Source organism: Hemiscyllium ocellatum, chromosome 14 (assembly GCF_020745735.1).
Source record: "Hemiscyllium ocellatum isolate sHemOce1 chromosome 14, sHemOce1.pat.X.cur, whole genome shotgun sequence".
Classification (NCBI taxonomy): domain Eukaryota; kingdom Metazoa; phylum Chordata; class Chondrichthyes; order Orectolobiformes; family Hemiscylliidae; genus Hemiscyllium; species Hemiscyllium ocellatum.
Window position 1 is genome coordinate 4,171,348 of NC_083414.1, and position 21,902 is coordinate 4,193,249.

Here is a 21,902-nt window from a genome sequence, read left to right on the forward strand (position 1 = left end):
GGTTAGATACAGAGTAAAGCTCCATCTACACTGTCCCCCCATCAATCAATCCCAGGACTGGGACAGCGTGGGGTTAGATACAGAGTAAAGCTCCCTTTACACTGTCCTCCATCAAACACTCTCAGGGCAGGGACAACACGGGGTTAAAGACAGAGTAAAGCTCCCTCTACACTGTCCCCCATCAAACACTCCCAGAGCAGGGACAGCACGGGGTTAGATACAGCGTAAAGCTCTCCCTACACTGTCCTGTCAAAGTGGTGTTAAAACACCAGTTTAATTCTTGCTGTGACGTCTCTCATAATCAATCCTCTGGTTGTGACGACGAGTTATCCTTAACCCGAAACATTATCTCCATCTGTCTGTCTGTCTCTGTAGATGCTGCCAGACGTGCTGAGTTTCTCCAGCTGGTTCTGATTTTATTTCAGACTTTGAGCATCCTTCACGTTGTGGTTTTGTTTTGGGGAGTGACGTGTGGTTGGTTCTTACCAAATGATGTTCAGCTTCCAGATGCAGGCTTGAAACGCGCATCCCTGTACATCGGGAGGAGAGACAGAACATAAAGCTGCTCAGCTTCCTAACGCATGTGTACTGCAGGACCAAGAAAGCTCACACAATCTTACAGCACACTGAGAGGCCATTCTGCCCATTGCCCCCATACCGTCTCTTTGGTTATGTTTGCCAATTAGTCCCACTGCCCTGCCCAATTCTCCTGCATGAGAATTTAATACATTGTGCTTGTGAGTGGGAGACACTCATCCGTCAATCTGAGACTGTAAAAGGCCAATACTAATGCACTCACTCAGAGCAAAGAGTATCTGAGATTATAATCCATCCCTTAAACTCTCCAGTGAGGGTGCCTGTAAACTCCACTGACACTCTCATGGTCTGAATATGATTAGATTAGATTCCCTACAGTATGGAAACAGGCCCTTCGGCCCAACAACTCCATACCAACTTCCAAAGCCCACCCAGCCCCATTTCCCTACTCTATATTTACCTTTGACTAACACAACTATCACTACGGGCAATTGAGCCCAGCCAATCCACCCTGACCTGCACATCTTTGGACTGTGGGAGGAAACCCACACAGACACCGGGAGAATGGGCAAACTCCACACAGACTGTCGCCCAAGGTGGGAATTGAACCCAGGTCCCTGGTGCTGTGAGGCAGCAGTGCTAACCACTGAGCCACCGTGCCGCCCTGATTAATGTATATTTGTTCTATCACTTAGTTTAAAGCATGAATTTTGAGTTAGTAACTGGTGGGTTTCTGGGTGTCTGAAGCTGATAATTAACTTGTAGCTATTTCCGAATCCATGGTGATTTCTTATAAAACAGTTTATGAGAGTTACTTTCGGAGCTTAATATCTTAGAATTATACAACTTAGCAAGGGACAATGCAATCCCAAAGTTTCTATTGGAAATTTATGGGCTGCACGGCTTCCTTTTTTCAGTTTAAGGGAAGCCACATGGCATACAGAGAGAGAGATTTTTGGTTTGATTATATTTTGGTTCGGTTATATTTCGGTTCGGTTATATTTTGGTTCGGTTATATTTCAGTTCGGTAATATTTCGGTTCAGTTATATTTTGGTTTGGTTATACTTTGGTTCGGTTATATTTTGGTTCGGTTATATTTTGGTTCGGTAATATTTTGGTTCGGTTATGTTTTGGTTCGGTTATGTTTTGAGTGGGGCAGTTCTATGAAGTCCTTACATGAATTGAACAGTATTCTGAAAAGGAGAAACGAGTAACACTGGGCTACCTTAGCCTGAAGAGTGACACTGGGGTGGACAAGGTTAAAAATCACACAACACCAGGTTATAGCCCAACAGGTTTAATTGGAAGCACTACTTTTCAGAGTGCTGCTCCTTCATCAGGTGGTTGTGGAGTAACTGTTGTGTGATTTTTAACTTTGTACACCCCAGTCCAACACTGGCATCTCCAAATCATGACTACACGGGAGGTGTTAGCATAAAACCCTGAAGAGGACCTGGAGCTGGGTTTGTTTAAACTCAGGTATTTGATAGCGAAAGAGATAAACTGTCAACAATTCTGATTTAGGAGTTAGAGTTACAGTCACTGTAAACCTACCAAGGTATTAGAGAAAGAGATGCTGGTGGTGTGCTACACAAAGGTTGCTGCTGGGTACTGTACAAAGGATTTTTTTTAAAGAATGTTGTGGTGGAATATTTTAGGATTAATATGTTTACAACGTGTATAAAACTCTTTGTGTTCTAAGTAAATGGATTGGTTTATTCTGTTTTCTGTATATCTTTTTTGTTTCATAAACATTGTTTTTATTATGAAAACTGAGTCACGAGAATTCTGTTTCAGTGAAAGATCACATTAAAACCAAGAAACAAAACAATATATGATCTATAAAGGCAGGTTTCAGTCAGGGATTGAACTCATGTCACTTGGGAACAGTAACCAACATTGAGGGAGCATTGTTACCTGGCTAACAGTTCAATGGGACATTGAATCTCAAACTAGATTGAAAAGATTTGAATCATAGAATCCCTACAGTGTGGAAACAGGCCCTTCAGCCCAACAAGTCCTTACTGATCCTCCAAAGAGTATCCCACTATGGAAAATAAAGAGCATGAAAGCACGGGAAGGGTTAAAGCATGGAGACCGCTGCTGGTTTGTTGTCAAGGATCGTGGAATGCTTTTACACCAATGACCAGAGTAAGGTTAAGGCTGAAAGGTCACTATAGCGAGATTAGATAACACAGTTAGTAAAGTTAGCCTCACCTGCTCTGTATCATTATGGCAGGATTTGGACAATAAATATTTGGGACATGACGTTAAATTTATAATTAGTTATTAGCAGAGTCAGTTTGAGACAGGAGATTATTGTAATAGATGGAATAGCTAAACATCTAATCATGACAGGTTAGTCTGGAATGGAAGATGACTGTAGCAGAGGTGATAATAAATATCTAATCATGATATTAGGAAAATATTAAGTAGGGTTTGGAATGAAAGGCCATTGATGCCGAATTGATAATAAAGTGTCTAATCGTGACATTAGAATAACATAAGGAGAATGTAGGAAAAAGTATAGTGGCACATCTAAAGAGATAATGGGAACAAACATTTATTATGTAGCTAGAGGGAGGTACTTTGATTAATCTAGTTGGACATGCTGACATGCTAACAGAAACATGATAAAACAGGTATAAAAATCCATGGACCCTGAGGTTCGGGGGCATTTGAGAATCTACTTTCTCAGTGTCACGGTTTTTGTTTGCAAATAAAAGACCTACTTATTGAAGACCTCCCTGTGATTCTCTACACGACATTACCCAGACCCATTCCATCCCTGACTAATGCACCAAACCTACACATCCCTGAACACAACAGACAATTTAGCATGGCCAATTCACCTAACTTACACATCTTTGGATTGTGGGAGGAAACCCACACAGACACAGGGAAAATGTACAATCTCCACACAGTCACCCAAGGCGGGAATTGAACCCAGGTCCCTGGCACCGTGTGGCAGCAGTGCTGACCACTGAGCCACCATGCCATCCTTCCTGAAAGGATCACCCCAGCCAGCACAGTATGAGAATTCTCCCCAGTGTCTTAATCAATGTTGCTCTCCCCTACGCTAGGGAGACAAAATACTGACTGAACACTCACTTCGCAGAACACATACCTCTGTCTGTAAAAACTGACCCTGAGCTTCCAGTTGCCTGTCACTTTAACCCCCCACCCTGTTCCCTGGCTGAGATCTCTGTCTCGGGTTTACTGCAGGGCCCCAGTGAAGCTCAGCACAAGCTGGAAGAACAGCCCCTCACCTTCCACCTGCGGGCCCTGCACTCCCCAGGACTCAGTGTGGAGGTCAATAATGTTACAGCCTAATTCCATCCTTCCATGTTTTTTTACCCTGCCCTACACCTGGTCCTGTCCTGGACAGGGGGCTGGTGAGGCCACGCCTGGAGTACTGTGTGCAGGTTTGGTCTCCCTACTTGAGAGAGGATGTACTGGCTCTGGAGGGGGTACCGAGAGGGTTCACTGGGTTGGTTCTGGAGTTGAGGGGTTTGGCTTATGAGAAGAGACTGGGTAGACTGGGATTATATTCGTTACAATGTGGAAGAATGAGGGGGGATCTTAGAGAAACATATAAAACTAGGAAGGGAGTAGATAGGAGAGATGTAGAGGTGTTTCTGCTGTCAGGTCAAGGGGGTATATCCTCAAAATAACAGGGAGCAGATTTCAGACTGAGCTGAGGAGGAACTCTTTCACCCAGAGGGTTGTGAATCTGTGGGGTTCCCAGCCCAGGGAAGCAGTTATAGAGTCATAGAAATATACAGCACGGAAACAGACCCTTCGGTCCAACCCGTCCATGCCGACCAGATATCCCAACCCAATCTAGTCCCACCTGCCAGCACCTGGCCCATATCCCTCCAAACCCTTCCTATTCATATACCCATCCAAATGCCTCTTAAATGTTGCAATTGTACCAGCCTCCACCACATCCTCTGGCAGCTCATTCCATACACGTACCATCCTCTGTGTGCTTAGGTCTCTTTTATATCTTTCCCCTCTCACCCTAAACCTATGCCCTCTAGTTCTGGACTCCCCAACCCCAGGGAAAAGACTTTGTCTATTTACCCTATCCATGCCCCTCATAAGTTTATAAACCTCTATAAGGTCACCCCTCAGCCTCTGACACTCCAGGGAAAACAGCCCCAGCCTGTTCAGCCTCTCCCTGTAGCTCAGATCCTCCAACCCTGGCAACATCCTTGTAAATCTTTTCTGAACCCTTTCAAGTTTCACAACATCTTTCCGATAGGAAGGAGACCAGAATTGCACGCAATATTCCAACAGTGGCCTAACCAATGTCCTGTACAGCCACAATGTGGCCTCCCAACTCCTGTACTCAATACTCTGACCAATAAAGGAAAGCATACCAAATGCCTTCTTCACATCCTATCTACCTGCGACTCCACTTTCAAGGAGCTATGAACCTGCACTCCAAGGTCTCTTTGTTCAGCAACACTCCCTAGGACCTTACCATTAAGTGTATAAGTCCTGCTAAGATTTGCTTTCCCAAAATGCAGCACCTCGCATTTATCTGAATTAAACCTCATCTGCCACTTCTCAGCCCCTTGGCCCATCTGGTCCAGATCCTGTTGTAATCTGAGGTAACCCTCTTTGCTGTCCACTACACCTCCAATTTTGGTGTCATCTGCAAATTTACTAACTATACCTCTTATGCTCGCATCCAAATCATTTATATAAATGACAAAAAGTAGAGGGCCCAGCACCGATCCTTGTGGCACTCCACTGGTCACAGGCCTCCAGTCTGACAAACAACCCTCCACCACCACCCTCTGTGTTCTACCTTTGAGCCAGTTCTGTATCCAAATGGCTAGTTCTCCCTGTATTCCATGAGATCTAACCTTGCTAATCAGTCTCCCATGGGGAACCTTTTCGAACGCTTTACTGAAGTCCATACAGATCACATCTACTGCTCTGCCCTCAGCAATCCTCTTTGTTACTTATTCAAAAAACTCAATCCAGTTTGTGAGACATGATTTCCCATGCACTGAGTTGTTTTCAGTACAGACACCCATCCTATCTGCTCTCATTATTACATCTTCAGCTCCTCCTCTGTTGTGACCTATTACTGTCAGCTTATCCCTCCCATACCTCTCTCTCTGGGCTCTGGTTATACCTATCCACTCACCTCCATTCCACCACCCTCATCTTCAGCGTAAATACTCTCCCCGCCCACACCTGCTGTCAGGTCTGAAGAAAGGTTGCAGGGGCCAAAACGCTAACTCTGTTTCTCTCCTGATCGACGCTGCCAGACCTGCTGTGTTTATGCAGCAACTTGTGTTTTACTTTCAGATTTCCAGCAGACACAATGCTTTGTTTCATTGTAATGGTTAATATTCATTTACTAAAATGGTTGTTAAACAGATTATTTGACTGACAGACAAGTCCCTATTGAAGGGAAATTACTTTGGGTAACACTGCGACAGTGTGGGTGATGGGACAGGGGTAACACTGTGACAGTGTGGGTGATGGGACAGGGGTAACACTGTGACAGTGTGGGTGATGGGACAGGGGTAACACTGTGACAGTGTGGGTGATGGGACAGGGGTAACACTGTGACAGTGTGGGTGATGGGACAGGGGTAACACTGTGACAGTGTGGGTGATGGGACAGGGGTAACACTGTGACAGTGTGGGTATTGGGACAGGGGTAACACTGTGACAGTGTGGGTGATGGGACAGGGGTAACACTGTGACAGTGTGGGCGATGGGACGGGGGTAACACTGTGACAGTGTGGGTGATGGGACAGGGGTAACACTGTGACAGTGTGGGTGATGGGACAGGGGTAACACTGTGACAGTGTGGGTGATGGGACAGGGGTAACACTGTGACAGTGTGGGTGATGGGACAGGGGTAACACTGTGACAGTGTGGGTGATGGGACAGGGGTAACACTGTGACAGTGTGGGTGATGGGATGGGGGTAACACTGTGACAGTGTGGGTGATGGGACAGGGTAACACTGTGACAGTGTGGGTGATGGGACAGGGGTAACACTGTGACAGTGTGGGTGATGGGACAGGGTAACACTGTGACAGTGTGGGTGATGGGACAGGGGTAACACTGTGACAGTGTGGGTGATGGGACGGGGTAACACTGTGACAGTGTGGGTGATGGGACAGGGGTAACACTGTGACAGTGTGGGTGATGGGACAGGGGTAACACTGTGACAGTGTGGGTATTGGGACAGGGGTAACACTGTGACAGTGTGGGTGATGGGACAGGGGTAACACTGTGACAGTGTGGGCGATGGGACGGGGTAACACTGTGACAGTGTGGGTATTGGGACAGGGGTAACACTGTGACAGTGTGGGTGATGGGACGGGGTAACACTGTGACAGTGTGGGTGATGGGACAGGGGTAACACTGTGACAGTGTGGGTGATGGGACAGGGGTAACACTGTGACAGTGTGGGTGATGGGACAGGGTAACACTGTGACAGTGTGGGTGATGGGACAGGGTAACACTGTGACAGTGTGGGTGATGGGACAGGGGTAACACTGTGACAGTGTGGGCGATGGGACAGGGGTAACACTGTGACAGTGTGGGTGATGGGACAGGGTAACACTGTGACAGTGTGGGTGATGGGACAGGGGTAACACTGTGACAGTGTGGGTGATGGGACAGGGGTAACACTGTGACAGTGTGGGTGATGGGACAGGGGTAACACTGTGACAGTGTGGGTATTGGGACAGGGGTAACACTGTGACAGTGTGGGTGATGGGACAGGGGTAACACTGTGACAGTGTGGGTATTGGGACAGGGGTAACACTGTGACAGTGTGGGTGATGGGACAGGGGTAACACTGTGACAGTGTGGGTGATGGGACGGGGGTAACACTGTGACAGTGTGGGCGATGGGACAGGGGTAACACTGTGACAGTGTGGGTGATGGGACAGGGTAACACTGTGACAGTGTGGGTGATGGGACAGGGGTAACACTGTGACAGTGTGGGTATTGGGACAGGGGTAACACTGTGACAGTGTGGGTGATGGGACAGGGGTAACACTGTGATAGTCTGAGTGATGGGACAGGGGACAGCATCAATCGTCAGCCCCCTTTGCTGTTCCTCAGAGCTTAAACAAAACAACGTGGAGACATATTCTTCCAACTGCCCTCAGGGTTCAGTCAGTGATTGTATGTGTTGGTGCCAGAATCCAGTTTAATGGGGAACACATGGAAACTGCTTAAAAAGTTCAGAAATTCAGATATTTGGTCTTTCCTTCGTCCACAACTTTTCATCTCCAGAACGATGACCCAAGTAAAAACCCCTCAAACCAACACTGTCCCCCACCAAACACTCCCAGGACAGCGACAGCACGGGGTTAGATACAGAGTAAAGCTCCCTCTGCACTGTCCACCACCAAACACTCCCAGGACAGGGACAGCACGGGGTTAGGTACAGAGTAAAGCTCCCTCTACACTGTACCCCATCAAACACTCCCAGGACAGGGACAGCACGGGGTTAGATACAGAGTAAAGCTCCCTCTACACTGTCCCCCATCAAACACCCACAGGGACAGGAACAGCACGGAGTTAGATACAGAGTAAAGCTCCCTCTACACTGTCCCCATCAAACACCCCCAGGGACAGGGACAGCACGGGGTTAGATACAGAGTAAAGCTCTCTCCACACTGTCCCCCATCAAACACCCCCAGGGACAGGGACAGCACAGGGTTAGATACAGAGTAAAGCTCCCTCTGCACTGTCCCCCAACAAACACTCCCAGGGACAGGGACAGCATGGGGTTAGATACAGAGTAAAGCTCCCTCTACACTGTCCCCCATCAAACACTCCCAGGGACAGGGACAGCACAGGGTTAGATATAGAGTAAAGCTCTCTCTACACTGTCCCCATTAAATACTCTCAGAACAGGGACAGCACGGAATTAGATACAGCGTAAAGCTCCCTCTACACTGTCCCCATCAAACACTCCCAGGGACAGGGACAGCATGGGGTTAGCTACAGAGTAAAGCTCCCTCTACACTGTCTCCCATCAAACACTCCCAGGGACAGGGAGTGGGGATCACTCCCAATGAGCAGTAAGGGCAGTCGGACAGAGATAGGCGAGGATAAAGGTCATCTGGTTCTGGCTCACCTGCCTCTGATGCGATTTTCCTGGATTTCTGTGAAATGAAGCAAATGGCATCAGTGAGTCTACAACAACAACCTGCATTTGTATATCGATACTTATTTGAGGTAAACACTCTGAACCCTTGTGGAGGAGCAATTTCAAAGTGTATTTGATTCTGAGTCATTTACAGAGATATTCCGCGATGTGTTCCCAACTTTCTCGAAGGTTTTGTGGATAGGGAAGAGCTGGAGGATCAGAGGCTTATGGTGGGAATTCCTAAATGCACGCTCATCAACAATGGAGCGATGACAACTGAGAAAGACAGAGGCCGGGACCGCTATGGAATAGGGGTGTTGGAGGGCAGTGCCTGGAGGAGGTTACAGCTGTGGAGAGGGGCGAGATTCTAAAGTCAAGGTGTTGGGAAAGTGGGAACTGAACTGGTTTCTGAAAAAAATCAAATCACTGCCAGTGTGATATGTTCCATGTGCTCCCCATAAGTTAGGCCGGAGTAACATACATCACATAGACTGGGTTCTTGTTGAGTCAGATATCTTGAAGTTTATTAACAACACAGATAACATCTCAGGCTCAGTCTGGAATCTGTTGCTGCACCTCCTACAACTGAGACTGTGGCGAGGCAGGTACCGTTAGACGGGAACATTGTTCTGTCACCTCAGTCCCAGGGGGCAGTGCTGGTCAGTGAGCGTGGGAGGAGAGGGAAATGTTCGAAACTGGGCCTCGGGACTTCAGCAGCAGAATGTGAGTTTAGCAGAATGAGACATGATCTCACTGCAACATGTCAGATACTTAAGGGGCTTGACAGGGTCAATGCTGAGAGGATGGTTCCCCTCATGGGGGGGGGGGGGGTCAGGGACCAGAGGGCACAGTCTCAGAATAAAGGGGGCACCAGTTTCAGACTAAGATGGGGAGGAATTTCCTCTCTCACAGGGTTGAGAGTCTTTGGAACTCCTTACCACAGAGAGAGCTGTGGGGGCAGGGTCCATGTGGATATTTAAGGCTGAGAGAGAGAGAGAGAGATTCTTGATTAATCGGGAAATCGAGAGGAAATGGGCAGGAAGTGGGCGTGAGAAATGTCGGATAAGCCAGGATCCTCCTGAAAGTAGACAGGCAGCAGGCTGGAGGAACACAGCAAGCCAGGCAGTACCAGGAGGGGGAGAAGTCAATGTTTTGGGTATAACCCTCCTTTCAGAACCCTTCTCCCCCTCCTGATGCTGCCTGCCTTGCTGTGTCCCCCTACCTCCTGATACTGCCTGCCTTGCTGTGTTCCTCCAGCCTCCTGCCTGTCCACTTTGGAATCTGGAATCTGCTTGTTTATTTGTCTCATGCTCCTGATACTGAACAGCAGAGCAGGGTTGAGGGGCCGAATAGCCTACCCCTGTTCCTATTTCTTATGCATGAGCTCGGGTTAGTGACGGGAATAGCAGGAATTGACAACCCCTGAGCAAACAAAGACACAGCGGAGTGTTTCAGCAGTGGGTCAGCTGAGGTTGGGGTGGGCGGGGGGTGGGTTTAGGGATTTCGGGGTCTCAGGTTCGGGTCCCAGGCAAGCCGCAGGTCAGTCAGTGCAAGCTCATTGTAGGGTCATAGGTGACTCTGACACAGTGGACAGACCTGGTTCAGCTGGTCCTGGAGAGTGACGGAGTGAGGAGAACAGGAGAGAGAGGAAAACCACACCTCCAGCTTCCCAGCCCGTGTCCAAGGGGAATCTGGGAAAGGAAGGCTGTGGAGAAAGGGACAGCATGGAGCAGCCCGTGGGTAACCAGTACCCTGGCACACAGGCAGAGGCACCAGGGGAGGGGGGAGCATGAGGGAACGGGGTAGTGCGAGGGGAGGGAGGAATGCGAGGGGCGAGCAGGAGGGGAGGGAGGAATACAAGGGGAGAGGGAGGGAAACATGAGAGGACGGGAAACATGATGGGGGGGGGGGAGTGTGAGTGGAGGGGAACACGAAGGGAGAGGGGAGAGAGAGGTAGAGAGGAGGGGGAGGGGTCATGAGGGGGGAAACATGAGGGGAGTGGGGGAGCTAACACAGTGCTTCAGTTGTAGCAGCAGCAGAGGGAGTGGGGGAGAGTGAGGAGCTGAGTGGGAGGGGGGAGAGTGAGGGGCTGAGTGGGAGAGGGGAGAGTGAGGAGCTGAGTGGGAGGGGGGGAGAGTGAGGGGAGTGAGGGTCTGAGTGGGAGTGAGGAGAGTGAGGAGCTGAGGGGGAGAGAGGAGAGTGAGGAGCTGAGTGGGAGAGAGGAGAGTGAGGAGCTGAGTGGGAGTGGGGAGAGTGAGGAGCTGAGTGGGAGGGGGGAGAGGGGGAGAGTGAAGAGCTGAGAGGGAGTGGGGGAGAGTGAGGAGCTGAGGGGGAGAGTGAGGGGCTGAATGGGAGTGGGGGAGAGTGAGGGGCTGAGGGAGAGGGAGAGATTGAGGAGCTGAGTGGGAGGGGGGAGAGTGAGGAGCTGAGTGGGAGCGGGGAGAGAGAGAAGCTGAGTGGGAGAGGGGGAGAGTGAGGAGCTGATGGGGAGAGGGGGAGAGAAGAGCTGAGTGGGAGTGAGGAGCTGAGTGGGAGTGAGGAGAGTGACGGGCTTGAGGGGCACAGGGCGAGTGCGGGACTGAGTTGGAATAGCTAGAGTGAGGAGAGTGAGATGAGTGGAAGCAGAGAGAGAGAGGAGCTGAGTGGGAGGAGGGAGAGTGAGGAGCTGAGTGGGAGCGAGGAGAGTGAGGAGCTGAGTGGGAGGAGGGAGAGTGAGGAGCTGAGTGAGGAGGGGGGAGAGTGAGGAGCTGAGTTGGAGCGAGGAGAGTGAGGGGCTGAGTGTGGAGGGGGGAGAGTGAGACACTGAGGGGGAGTGGGGAGAGTGCACCCTGGGAAGGTGAGTTAACTGATATATTTGGGCAGCGGCTGAACCCAAGCTAATTCCCGTGTGATATCTCCCACCTGCTCGGCTTCTGTAACCAAAGAAATGACTCTTTGTTGCTCAGCTAAGGCTTTTCTATTTCTTTTTTAATCAGCTGATTGGTTAAAAACTTTTCCTTCCTTTCTCAGTTATCTAAGTCAAGACCAAGTTAAGTTTACGATTAAAGCAGGCAGGAGATCTCAGACCAGTGTTGTGTTCCTCTTGGTCAAAGTGGGAGCTCAGGGACACAGCTAGTGTCCCGGACTCCTTCACGTGTGGGAGTGTGTCCAGCTGCAGCCCCTGTTTGACTGCATGACGGCTCTGGAGCTGCCGATGGACTCACTGTGGAGCATCCCCGATGCTCAGGGGATCACGGATAGCTCCTTTAGTGAACTGGTCGCACTGCAGGTTAGGATCGCTGATGGAGACAGTGAATGGGTGACCAAAAGGCAGAGGAACAGCAGCAAGGTCATCTCTCTCCAAAACAGGTCTACCATTTTGGATACTGCTGGGGGAGATGGCTCACCAGGGGAGGGCACCAGTAGCCAGTATCATGGCACCGTGGCTGGCTGTGCTGTTCAGAAGGGCTGGAGAAAGGGTGAAAGGGCTATAGTCAGAGGGGATTCTATTGTAAGGGGTGTGGTCCAAACAAGATTCCCGAATGGTGTGTTGCCTCCCGGGTGCAGGGGTCAGGGATGTCACCGATTGGCTGAAGAACTTTCTGAAGGGGGAGGGGGAACAGCCAGTTGTCGTGGTGCATATGGCACCAATGATACAGGAAATAAACGGGATGAAGTCCTACAACAAGAACTTAAGGAGTTAGGAGCCAAGTTAAAAAGTAGGCCCTCAGAGGTAGTAGCCTCAGGATTGCTCCCAGTGCCACGTGCCAGTCAGAGTCGGAATGATAGAATATTCAGGATGAATGCGTGGCTTGAGAAATGGTGCAGGAGGGAGGGGTTCAGATTTTTGGGACATTGGGATTGGTTCTGGGGGAGGTGGGACTATTACAAATTGGACAATCTACACCTGGGCCAGACTGAACCAATGTCCTTGGGGGGGGCTTCTGCTGTTGGGAAGGTTTAAACTAATGTGGCAGGGGGATGGCAACCAAATGAGGTGGTCAGTGGACAGGAAAGAGGTAGTAACTAAAGCCTTTAAGGAACTGGATCATGAAGTCAGTGTGACTAAGGGGAAGAGGAGGCAGGGAGCAGATGATGGACACAAAGAGACAGGTGCTCTGAGGTACATTTGTTTTAATGTGAGAGGTTTAGTGGGTAAGGCAGATGCTCTTAGAGCTTGGATTAGCACCAGGGAGTATGATGTTATTGCTATTACTGAGACTTGGTTAAGGACAGGGCATGATTGGCAACTAAATATCCCAGGATATTGATGCTTCAGGCGGGATAGAGAGGGAGGTAAAAGGGGTGGAGGAGTTACATTACTGGTCAGAGAGGCTATCACAGCCGTGCTGAAGGAGGGCACTATGGAGGACTCGAGCAGTGAGGCAATATGGGCAGAGAGATAGGAAGGGTGTGGGAACAATGTTGGGGCTCTATTACAGGCTGCCCAACAGCGAGCGTGAGATAGAGGGACAAATATGTAAGTAAAAAATGAGGTCTGCAGATGCTGGAGATCACAGCTGCAAATGTGTTGCTGGTCAAAGCACAGCAGGCCAGGCAGCATCTCAGGAATAGAGAATTCGACGTTTCGAGCATAAGCCCTTCATCAGGAATAAGAGAGCGAGAGCCAAGCAGGCTAAGATAAAAGGTAGGGAGGAGGGACTAGGGGGAGGGGCGATGGAGGTGGGATAGGTGGAAGGAGGTAGCTTCTGTGCAGAGGAGATGACCTGGGGGGTGCAGTGAGAGAGGGACTCACTGAAATCCTTGTAGAGGGAGGAAGAGAGCTTCTTCAAGGAAGGCATCCTTGTAAGAGGATTCGCAGTAGGTTAAAATCTTCGAGTAAAAAATGAGGTCTGCAGATGCTGGAGATCACAGCTGCAAATGTGTTGCTGGTCAAAGCACAGCAGGCCAGGCAGCATCTCAGGAAAGAGAATTCGACGTTTCAAGCATAAGCCCTTCATCAGGGATTTCAAGTAAACAGATTATGGAAAGGTGTAGGAGCAACTGGGTGGTGGTGATGGGAGATTGACTGGGATTCACTTCGTGTTAGAGGTTTGGATGGAGCAGAATTTGTAAGGAGCATCCAGGAGGGTTTTCTAGAGCAGTTACTGAGGGAAGCGAGAGAGGAAATAGCTGGGGTTTTAACAGATATCTTTACAGCATCCTTGAACACGGTGAGGTCCCGGAGGACTGGGGAATTGCGAATGTTGTTTAAGAATGATGGTAGGGATAATTCGCGTAATTATAGACTGGTGAGCTTACATCAGTGGTAGGGAAGCTGCTGGAGAAGGCAGTAAGGCATAGGATATATACCCAATGAAAGAAAATAGGCAACATGATTTTGCACAGGGAAGGTAATGTTTTACAAACCTAATAGAATTCTTTGAGCAAGTGACAAAGTTGATTGATGAAGGAAGAGCTGTCGATGTCATATCCATGGACTTTAGTAAGGCATTTGATAAGGTTCCCCATTGTAGGCTGATGGAGACAGTGAAGGTGCATGGGTTCCAGAGTGTTCTAGTGAGATGGATAGAGAACTGGCTGGGCAACAGGAGACAGAGAGGAGGAGTGGAAGGGAGCTTCTCAAAATGGAGCCCTGTGCCCAGTGGTGTCCCACAGGGATCTGTGTGGGGCCACTGTGTGATATACAGAAATGATCTGGAGGAAGGTGTAGGTAGTCTGATTAGCAGGTTTGTGGATAACACTAAGATTGGTGGAGTGGCAGATAGTGAAGGGGAGGGTCAGAGAATACAGCAGGATATAGATAGATTGGAGAGTTGGGCAGAGAAATGGCAGATGGAGTTCATTCCGGGTAAATGTCAGGTGATGCATTTTGGAAGATCCAATTCAAGAGGGAAATATACAGGAAATGGAAAAGGCCTGGGGAAATCTGATGTACAGAGAGATCTGGGTGTTCAGGTCCATTGTTCCCTGAAGGTGGCAACACCGGTCAGTAGACTGGTCAAGAAGGCATACAGCATGCTTTCCTTCATCAGACAGGGTATCGAGTACAGGAATTGGCAGGTCATGTTACAGTTGTACAGGACTTTGGTTTGGCCACATTTGGAATACTGTGTACAGTTCTGGTCACCACATTACCAAAAGGATGTGGATGCTCTGGAGAAGGTGCAGAGGAAGTTCATCAGGATGTTGTCTGGTATGGATGGTGCTGGCTGTGGAGAGAGGTTGAGTAGATTAGGAATATTTTTGTTAGAAAGATGGAGGTTGAGGAGGGACCTGATTGAGATCTACAAAATCATGAGCGGTATAGACAGGGTGGATAGCAAGAAGTGTTTTCCCAGAGTGGGGGACACAATTACTAGGGGTCATGAATTCAAAGTGAGAGGGAAAAGGTTTAGGGGAGATGTACATGGAAAGTTCTCTATGCAGAGGGTGGAGGGGGCCTGGAATGCGTTGCCAGTGGAGGTGGTGGAGGTGGGAATGATAGCATCATTTAAGACGTATCTGGGCAGATACATGGTTGGGCAGGGAGCAGAGGGACACAGACCATTAGAAACTAGACGGCAGGTTTCGATAGAGGATCTGGATCAGTGCAGGCTTGGAGGGCCGAAGGGCCTGTTCCTGTGCTATAATGTTCTTTGGTCTTTTTGTTCTTTGAGCGAGGTGGGAATACAGTGGAGAGGGAATGCAGTGGCACTGAGGAGAGACTACAAGGGGAGTGAGGGTGAAATGAAGTGGGACTATTGTGGCCACTCAGTGGGGGTGGGGGTCACCCTTGGTTTTAGGGGATGGGGGGGGGGGGGGGGGGGGGGGGGAGCGGTGGGGCACGGATCGCTCAGCGAGAATCATGGATATTGACCAGATTGAACACAGGCCCAGGATCCCCGGCTAACTGACCCCACGTGAGTGAACTCTAACCCATACTCGGCGCTGTGACCTCACGCCCCACTCTCGTTACCTTCGAGAAAGGGGGCAGTTTGATCCTGGAAGAAGAGCTGGACCTTTCCTTCCTTCGATGCCTCCTGTGGAGAGTTTCCTTGTTCATGTAGATGTCCAGGATGACCGGCTGGTCCTTTGTTGTACAGGATGGAAGGATTAAAAAACGATGGGCCTATCCGTTCACGGATTGCAATCATTATGTTTCTCTCCTGCAACAAATCCCAAACCAACCCTAACCAATGCCAAATCAATCCCAAACCAACCCTAACAAATCCCAAACCAACCCTAACCAATCCCAAACCAAACCTAACCAACCCTAACCAATCCTAACCAATGCCAAACCAATCCCAAACCAACCCTAACAAATCCCAAACCAACCCTAACCAATCCCAAACCAATCCCAAACCAATGCCAAACCAATCCCAAACCAATTCTAACCAATGCCAAACCAATCCCAAACAAACCCTAACCAATCCCAAACCAACCCTAACCATCCCAAACCAATCCCAAACCAACCCCAACCAATCCTAACCAATCCCAAACCAACCCTAACCAAGCCTGGGTGAAAGTGAGGACTGCAGATGCTGGAAACCAGAGTCTAGTTTAGAGTGGTGCTGGAAAAGCGCAGCAGGTCAGGCAGTATTCGAGGAGCAGGAAATTCCTGATGAAGGGCTTATGCCGGAAGCGTGGATTCTCCTGCTTCTCGAATGCTGCTTGACCTTCTGTGCTTTCCTAACCAACCCTAACAAATCCCTAACCAACCCTAACCAATCCCAAACTAACCTTAACCACCCCAACACCCCTACCACACCTAACTATCCCAAATGGACCTGAACCATCTTTAACCACTCCTAACCACCCCATCAATCGCAAACCACCCTTAACCAATCGCAAACCAACCCTAACCCATTTCATTCTCTCCATTGAGGGAGATGGGCGAAGGGAGGGCATGTTGCTCGAATATGACATGACCCCTCTGTCCAAACTAGGCCCACCCCATATCTCACTGCATGAAGTAGGGGGAGGGGGGAGGTAAACACAGAAGGGAGAACCGGTGATTTTGTTTTTTTCACTCAATGAACATGGGACATCAATAGCTCAGCCCAGTATTTATTGCCCGTCCCTAGTTGCCCCTTGAGAAGGTGGGGGTGAGCTGCCTCCTTGACCCGCTGTAGTCCATGTGCTGTGGGTAGACCCACAATGCCCTTAGGGAGGGAATTCCAGGATTCTGACCCAGAGACACTGAAGGAACGGTGATATATTTCCAAGTCAGGATGGTGAGGGGCTTGATGGGGAACTTGCAGGGGGTGGTGTTCCCGTGTATCTGTTGCCCTTGTCCTTCTAGATGGAAGTGGTCGTGGGTTTGAAAGGTGCAGCTTGAGGATCTTTGGGGTGGACTGAGGGGCATTTCCTCAGCATTGATCCTCCAACAGTGCGGCACTCCCTCAGCACAGACCCTCCAATTGTGCAGCACTCCCTCAGCACAGACCCTCCAATAGTACGGCACTCCCTCAGCAGTGACCCTCCGAAGTGCAGCAATCCCTCAGCACTGTCCCTCCGACAGTGCGGCACTCCCTCAGCACTGACCCTCCGACAATGCGGCACTCCCTCAAGCACAGACCCTCCAATAGTGCAGCACTCCCTCAGCAGATACCCTCCAATAGTGCAGCACTCCCTCAGCACAGACTGTCCAACAGTGCAGCATTCCCTCAGCACTGACCCTCCGACAGTGCGGCACTCCCTCAGCACAGACTCTCCAATAATACGGCACTCCCTCAGCAGTGACCCTCTGACAGTGCAGCACTCCCTCAGCACAGTCGCTCCGACAATGTGGCGCTCCATCAGTGCTGACCCTCCGACAGTGCGGCACTCCCTCAGTAATGACCCTCTGACAGTGCAGTGCTCCCTCAGCTCTGACCCTCCGGCAGTGCGGCACTTCCTTAGCACTGACCCTCCGACATTGCAGCACTCCCTCAGCACTGACCCTCTGACAGTGCGGCACTCCCTCAGCACTGACCCTCCGACAGTGCGGCACTCCCTCAACACTGACCCTCCGATAGTGCGGCACTCCCTCAGCACTGACCCTCCGACAGCGCGGCACTCCCTCAGCACTGACCCTCTGACAGTGTGGCACTCCCTCAGCACTGACTGCCCTGAGTGCGGCACTCCCTTAGTCCGGTTAGATTATATGTTTATGAATCGGGGGGCAGTTTAAAACCACAATGACCGCATTCCGAGCTGAGTCCATCTGAGTCCCCTGGAAATGTCTACCTGGACCCATGTGTTAACTTGGGATACCACAGATAATGACCACTCCCAGTCACCAGGCTGTTGTATACCTTTTTTCTCGACTTCTTTTCCTTTTGCGACTTAAATCGATTAGGCAACAAACCTGTCAGAAAGAGAGCAAATTAGAACACAATGTTTCAGAGAGAGGGAACCCCAGTGAGATATCTAGTGCACTCCTGAATGCCTTAGGGTGAGGACACCAGACAAAATAACTGCTTCCAGGAGAAGATAAACTTTGTGAGTAAACCCATAAAGCAGGTGTACAGTTCTGGGCGCCACATTAATGAAAGGACGTGGACACTTTGGAGAGGGTGCAGAGAAGGCTTAAGAGGATGTTGCCTGGTATGGAAGGTGCTAGCTATGAAGAGAGGTTGAAGTAGGTTAGGTTTGTTTTCATTAGAAAAAAGGAGATTGAGGGGGGAACCTGACTGAGGTTTACGAAATCATGAAGTGTATAGACAGGGTGGACAGAGACAAACTTTTTCCCAGGGTGAAGGATTCAATAACGAGAGGTCACACTTTCAAGGTGAGAGGTGGAAAGTTTAAGGGGGATACACGTGGCAAGTACTTCACACAGAGGGTGGTGGGCATTTGGAACGCGTTGCCAGCAGAGGTGGTAGAGGCAGGCACGGTAGGTTCATTTAAGGTGTGTCTGGACAGATGCATGAGTAGGTGGGGAGCAGAGGGATACAGATGCTTAGGAATTGGACAACAGGTTTAGACAGTAGGTTTGGATCGGCTCAGGCTCGGAGGGCCGAAGGGCCTGTTCCTGGGCTGTAAACTTTCTTTGTTCTTTCTTCTAATATCAAGATGGATGAAAAAGCTTCTTTCGATGTTTAAAAAGCAAAACGAAGACAAAGCGAATGTAGGACTCGTCGAGAGAGAGGCTGGAGAAATAACCATGGGGATGCAAAAAATGGTCAAGCAATAGAACATTTTATATCAGTCTTTGTAGGAGAAGAATGAAATATCATTCCGCAGTGACTCAATAATCAAGGAAGGGCAGGAAATAAATACTACAACTATCACTTTGAGGAAAAAGTGTTCGGGAAATTCCTGGGACGAAAGCTTGATATACGCCCCTCGACCTTATGCTTCCTTGGATATTCAAGGAAGTAACCATGGAGATAGTGAATGCACATGTCATGCCCTTCCACGATCCTCACATTCTGAACAAGTCAGAGAGGATTGGAAATGGTCAATGTAACATCTTTATTTAAAAAGGGAAGGTGCCAAAAACAGGTAACTCTAGGCTGGTTATCTTGTTAACACCAGTCATCTTGTTTACCAGTTACTGGGAAATTGTTAGAGTCAATTAAGGGACAATAGCAGAGGATTTAGAAATATGTAATATTATCAAACAGGGAAATGATGTCTGACGATTTACTGGAATTCTTTGCAAAGAGACAAACATAACAGATAAAGGGGAAGCACTGGACATAATATATTTGGATTTTTAGAACATGTTTGACAACGATCAACACAAAATGCTATTTAGAGTCACAGAGATGTACAGCATGGAAACAGACCCTTCGGTCCAACCCGTCCATGCTGACCAGATATCCCAACCCAATCTAGTCCCACCTGCCAACACCCAACCCATATCCCTCCAAACCCTTCCTATTCATATACCCATCCAAATGCCTCTTAAATGTTGCAATTGTACCAGCCTCCACCACATCCTCTGGCAGCTCATTCCATACCACCCTCTGAGTGAAAATGTTGCCCCTTAGGTCTTTTTTATATCTTTCCCCACTCACCCTAAACCTATGCCCTCTAGTTCTGTTCTCCCAAACCCCAGGTAGAAGACCTTGTCTATTTACCCTATCCATGTCCCTCATGATTTTATAAACCTCTATAAGGTCACCCCTCAGCCTCTAATGCTCCAGGGAAAACAGCCCCAGCCTGCTCAGCCTCTCCCTGTAGCTCAAATCCTCCAACCCTGGCAACACCCTTGTAAATCTTTTCTGAACCCTTTCAAGTTTCACAACATCTTTCTGAAAGGTTGATGGAGACACCGGATATTGTAAAGGCCCTGACAACATTCCAGCACTAGAACTGAAGACTTGTGCTCCGGAACTTGCCGCTCCCCAAGCCGAGCTGTTCCAGTCCAGTTACAACGCTGGCATCAAACCGACAATGTGAAAAACTGCCCAGGTATGTCCTGGACACAAAAAGCTGGACAAATCCAACCCAGCCAATTACCACCCCCATCAACCTTCCTCTCGATCATCAATAAAGTGATGGATGTTGTCAGTATCAGTGCTATCAAGCAGCACCTGCTCAGCAATAACCTGCTCAGTGACGCCCAGTTTGGGATCCCCCAGGGTCACTCAGCACCTGACCTCATTCCAGCCTTGGGTCAAACATGGACAAAGGAGCTGAATTCCAGAGGGGAGGGAGACGGACAGCCCTTGACACCAAGGCTACATTTGACCAAGTGTGGCATCAAGGAGCCTGGCAAATCAGGAATCAATGAGTATCAGGGCTGGTTGGAGTCATACCTGACACACGGGAAGATGGTTGTGGTTATGGAGGGTCAGTCATCGCAGCTCCAGGACATCTCTGCAGGAGTCCCTCAGGGCAGTGTCCTAGGCCCAACCGTCTTCAGCTGCTTCGTCAATGACCTTCCCTCCATCATAAGGTCAGAAGTGGGGATGGTCACCGATGATCGCACAATGTTCAGCACCATTCACATCTCCCCAGATACTGAAGCATTCTGTGTCCAAATACAGCAAGATCTGGACAATGTCCAGGCTTGGGCTGACAAGTGGCAATAAACATTCACACCCCACAAATGTCAGGCTATGGTCATCACCAATAAGAGACAGCTGCAAATGTGTTGCTGGTCAAAGCACAGCAGGCCAGGCAGCATCTCAGGAATAGAGAATTCGACGTTTCGAGCATAAGCCCTTCATCAGGAATAATGAAGGGCTTATGCTCGAAACGTCGAATTCTCTATTCCTGAGATGCTGCCTGGCCTGCTGTGCTTTGACCAGCAACACATTTGCAGCTGTGATCTCCAGCATCTGCAGACCTCATTTTTTACACCAATAAGAGACAATCTAACCACTGCTCTTTGACATTCAATGGTGTTACCATCACTGAATCCCCCCCACTGTCAACATCCTGGGGGTTACCATCGATCAGAAACACAACTGGACTCACCACATAAACCCAATGGCTACAAGAGCAGGTCAGAGGCTGGGAATACTGCGGTGAGTAACTCCCCTCCTGACTCCCCAAAGCCTGTCCACCATCTACACGGCACCAGTCAGGAGTGTGAGGGAATCCTCCCCACTTGCCCTGGATGGGGGCAGCTCCAACAACACTCAAGAAGCTCAACACCATCCAGGACAAAGCAGCCGCTTGATTGGCCCCACATCCACAAACACCCCCTCCCTCCCCCACCGACGCTCAGTAACAGCAGTGTGTACCATCTACAAGATGCACTGCAGAAACTCACCAAAGATCCTCAGACAGCACTTTCCAAACCCACAGCCACTTCCATCTAGAAGGACAAGGGCAGCAGGTACATGGGAACACCACCCCCTGCAAGTTCCCCTCCAAGTCCCTCCCCATCCTGACTTGGAAATATATCACTGTTCCTTCACTGTCCCTGGGTCAGAATCCTGGAATTCCCTCCCTAAGGGCATCGTGGGTCTACCCACAGCACATGGACTGCAGTGGGTCAAGAAGGCAGCTCACCCCCACCTTCTCATGGGGTAACTAGGGACAGGGCAGTAAATGCTGGGCCCAACCAGTGACTCCCACATCCCACACATGAATAAACAAAACAATTTTTTTTCTCAGACTGTAGTGAATGCAAGGAATTCTTGACTGAGGGAGCGTAGGTTCAGAATTATGAAACAGACTCGAAACATTAAAGATTAGATTAGATTAGATTACTTACAGTGTGGAAACAGGCCCTTCGGCCCAACAAGCCCACACCGACCTGCCGAAGCGCAACCCACCCATACCCCTAACTACTTCTTTTCCCTCACCCAGATGCTGCCAGATCTGTTGAGTTTCTCCAGCATTTTCTGTGTTTG

General features: G+C 49.4%; 1 protein-coding gene across 5 annotated transcripts in view; it reads right to left on the reverse strand.

Moving 5' to 3' along the window:
- LOC132822220 (uncharacterized) overlaps window positions 1-21,902 on the reverse strand; it is a 70,373-nt gene that overhangs the window by 15,389 nt on the left and 33,082 nt on the right. For 4 of the 5 annotated variants that reach the window (XM_060835317.1, XM_060835318.1, XM_060835319.1 and 1 more), the window contains 4 exons: window positions 17,901-17,953; window positions 15,581-15,694; window positions 8,671-8,698; window positions 487-530 (listed from right to left, as the gene is read on the reverse strand). In XM_060835317.1, coding sequence (XP_060691300.1) covers window positions 487-530; window positions 8,671-8,698; window positions 15,581-15,694; window positions 17,901-17,953 — 239 coding nt within the window. The remainder of the gene's footprint in view (window positions 1-486; window positions 531-8,670; window positions 8,699-15,580; window positions 15,695-17,900; window positions 17,954-21,902) is intronic. The other variant, XM_060835320.1, reaches the window with a different exon arrangement.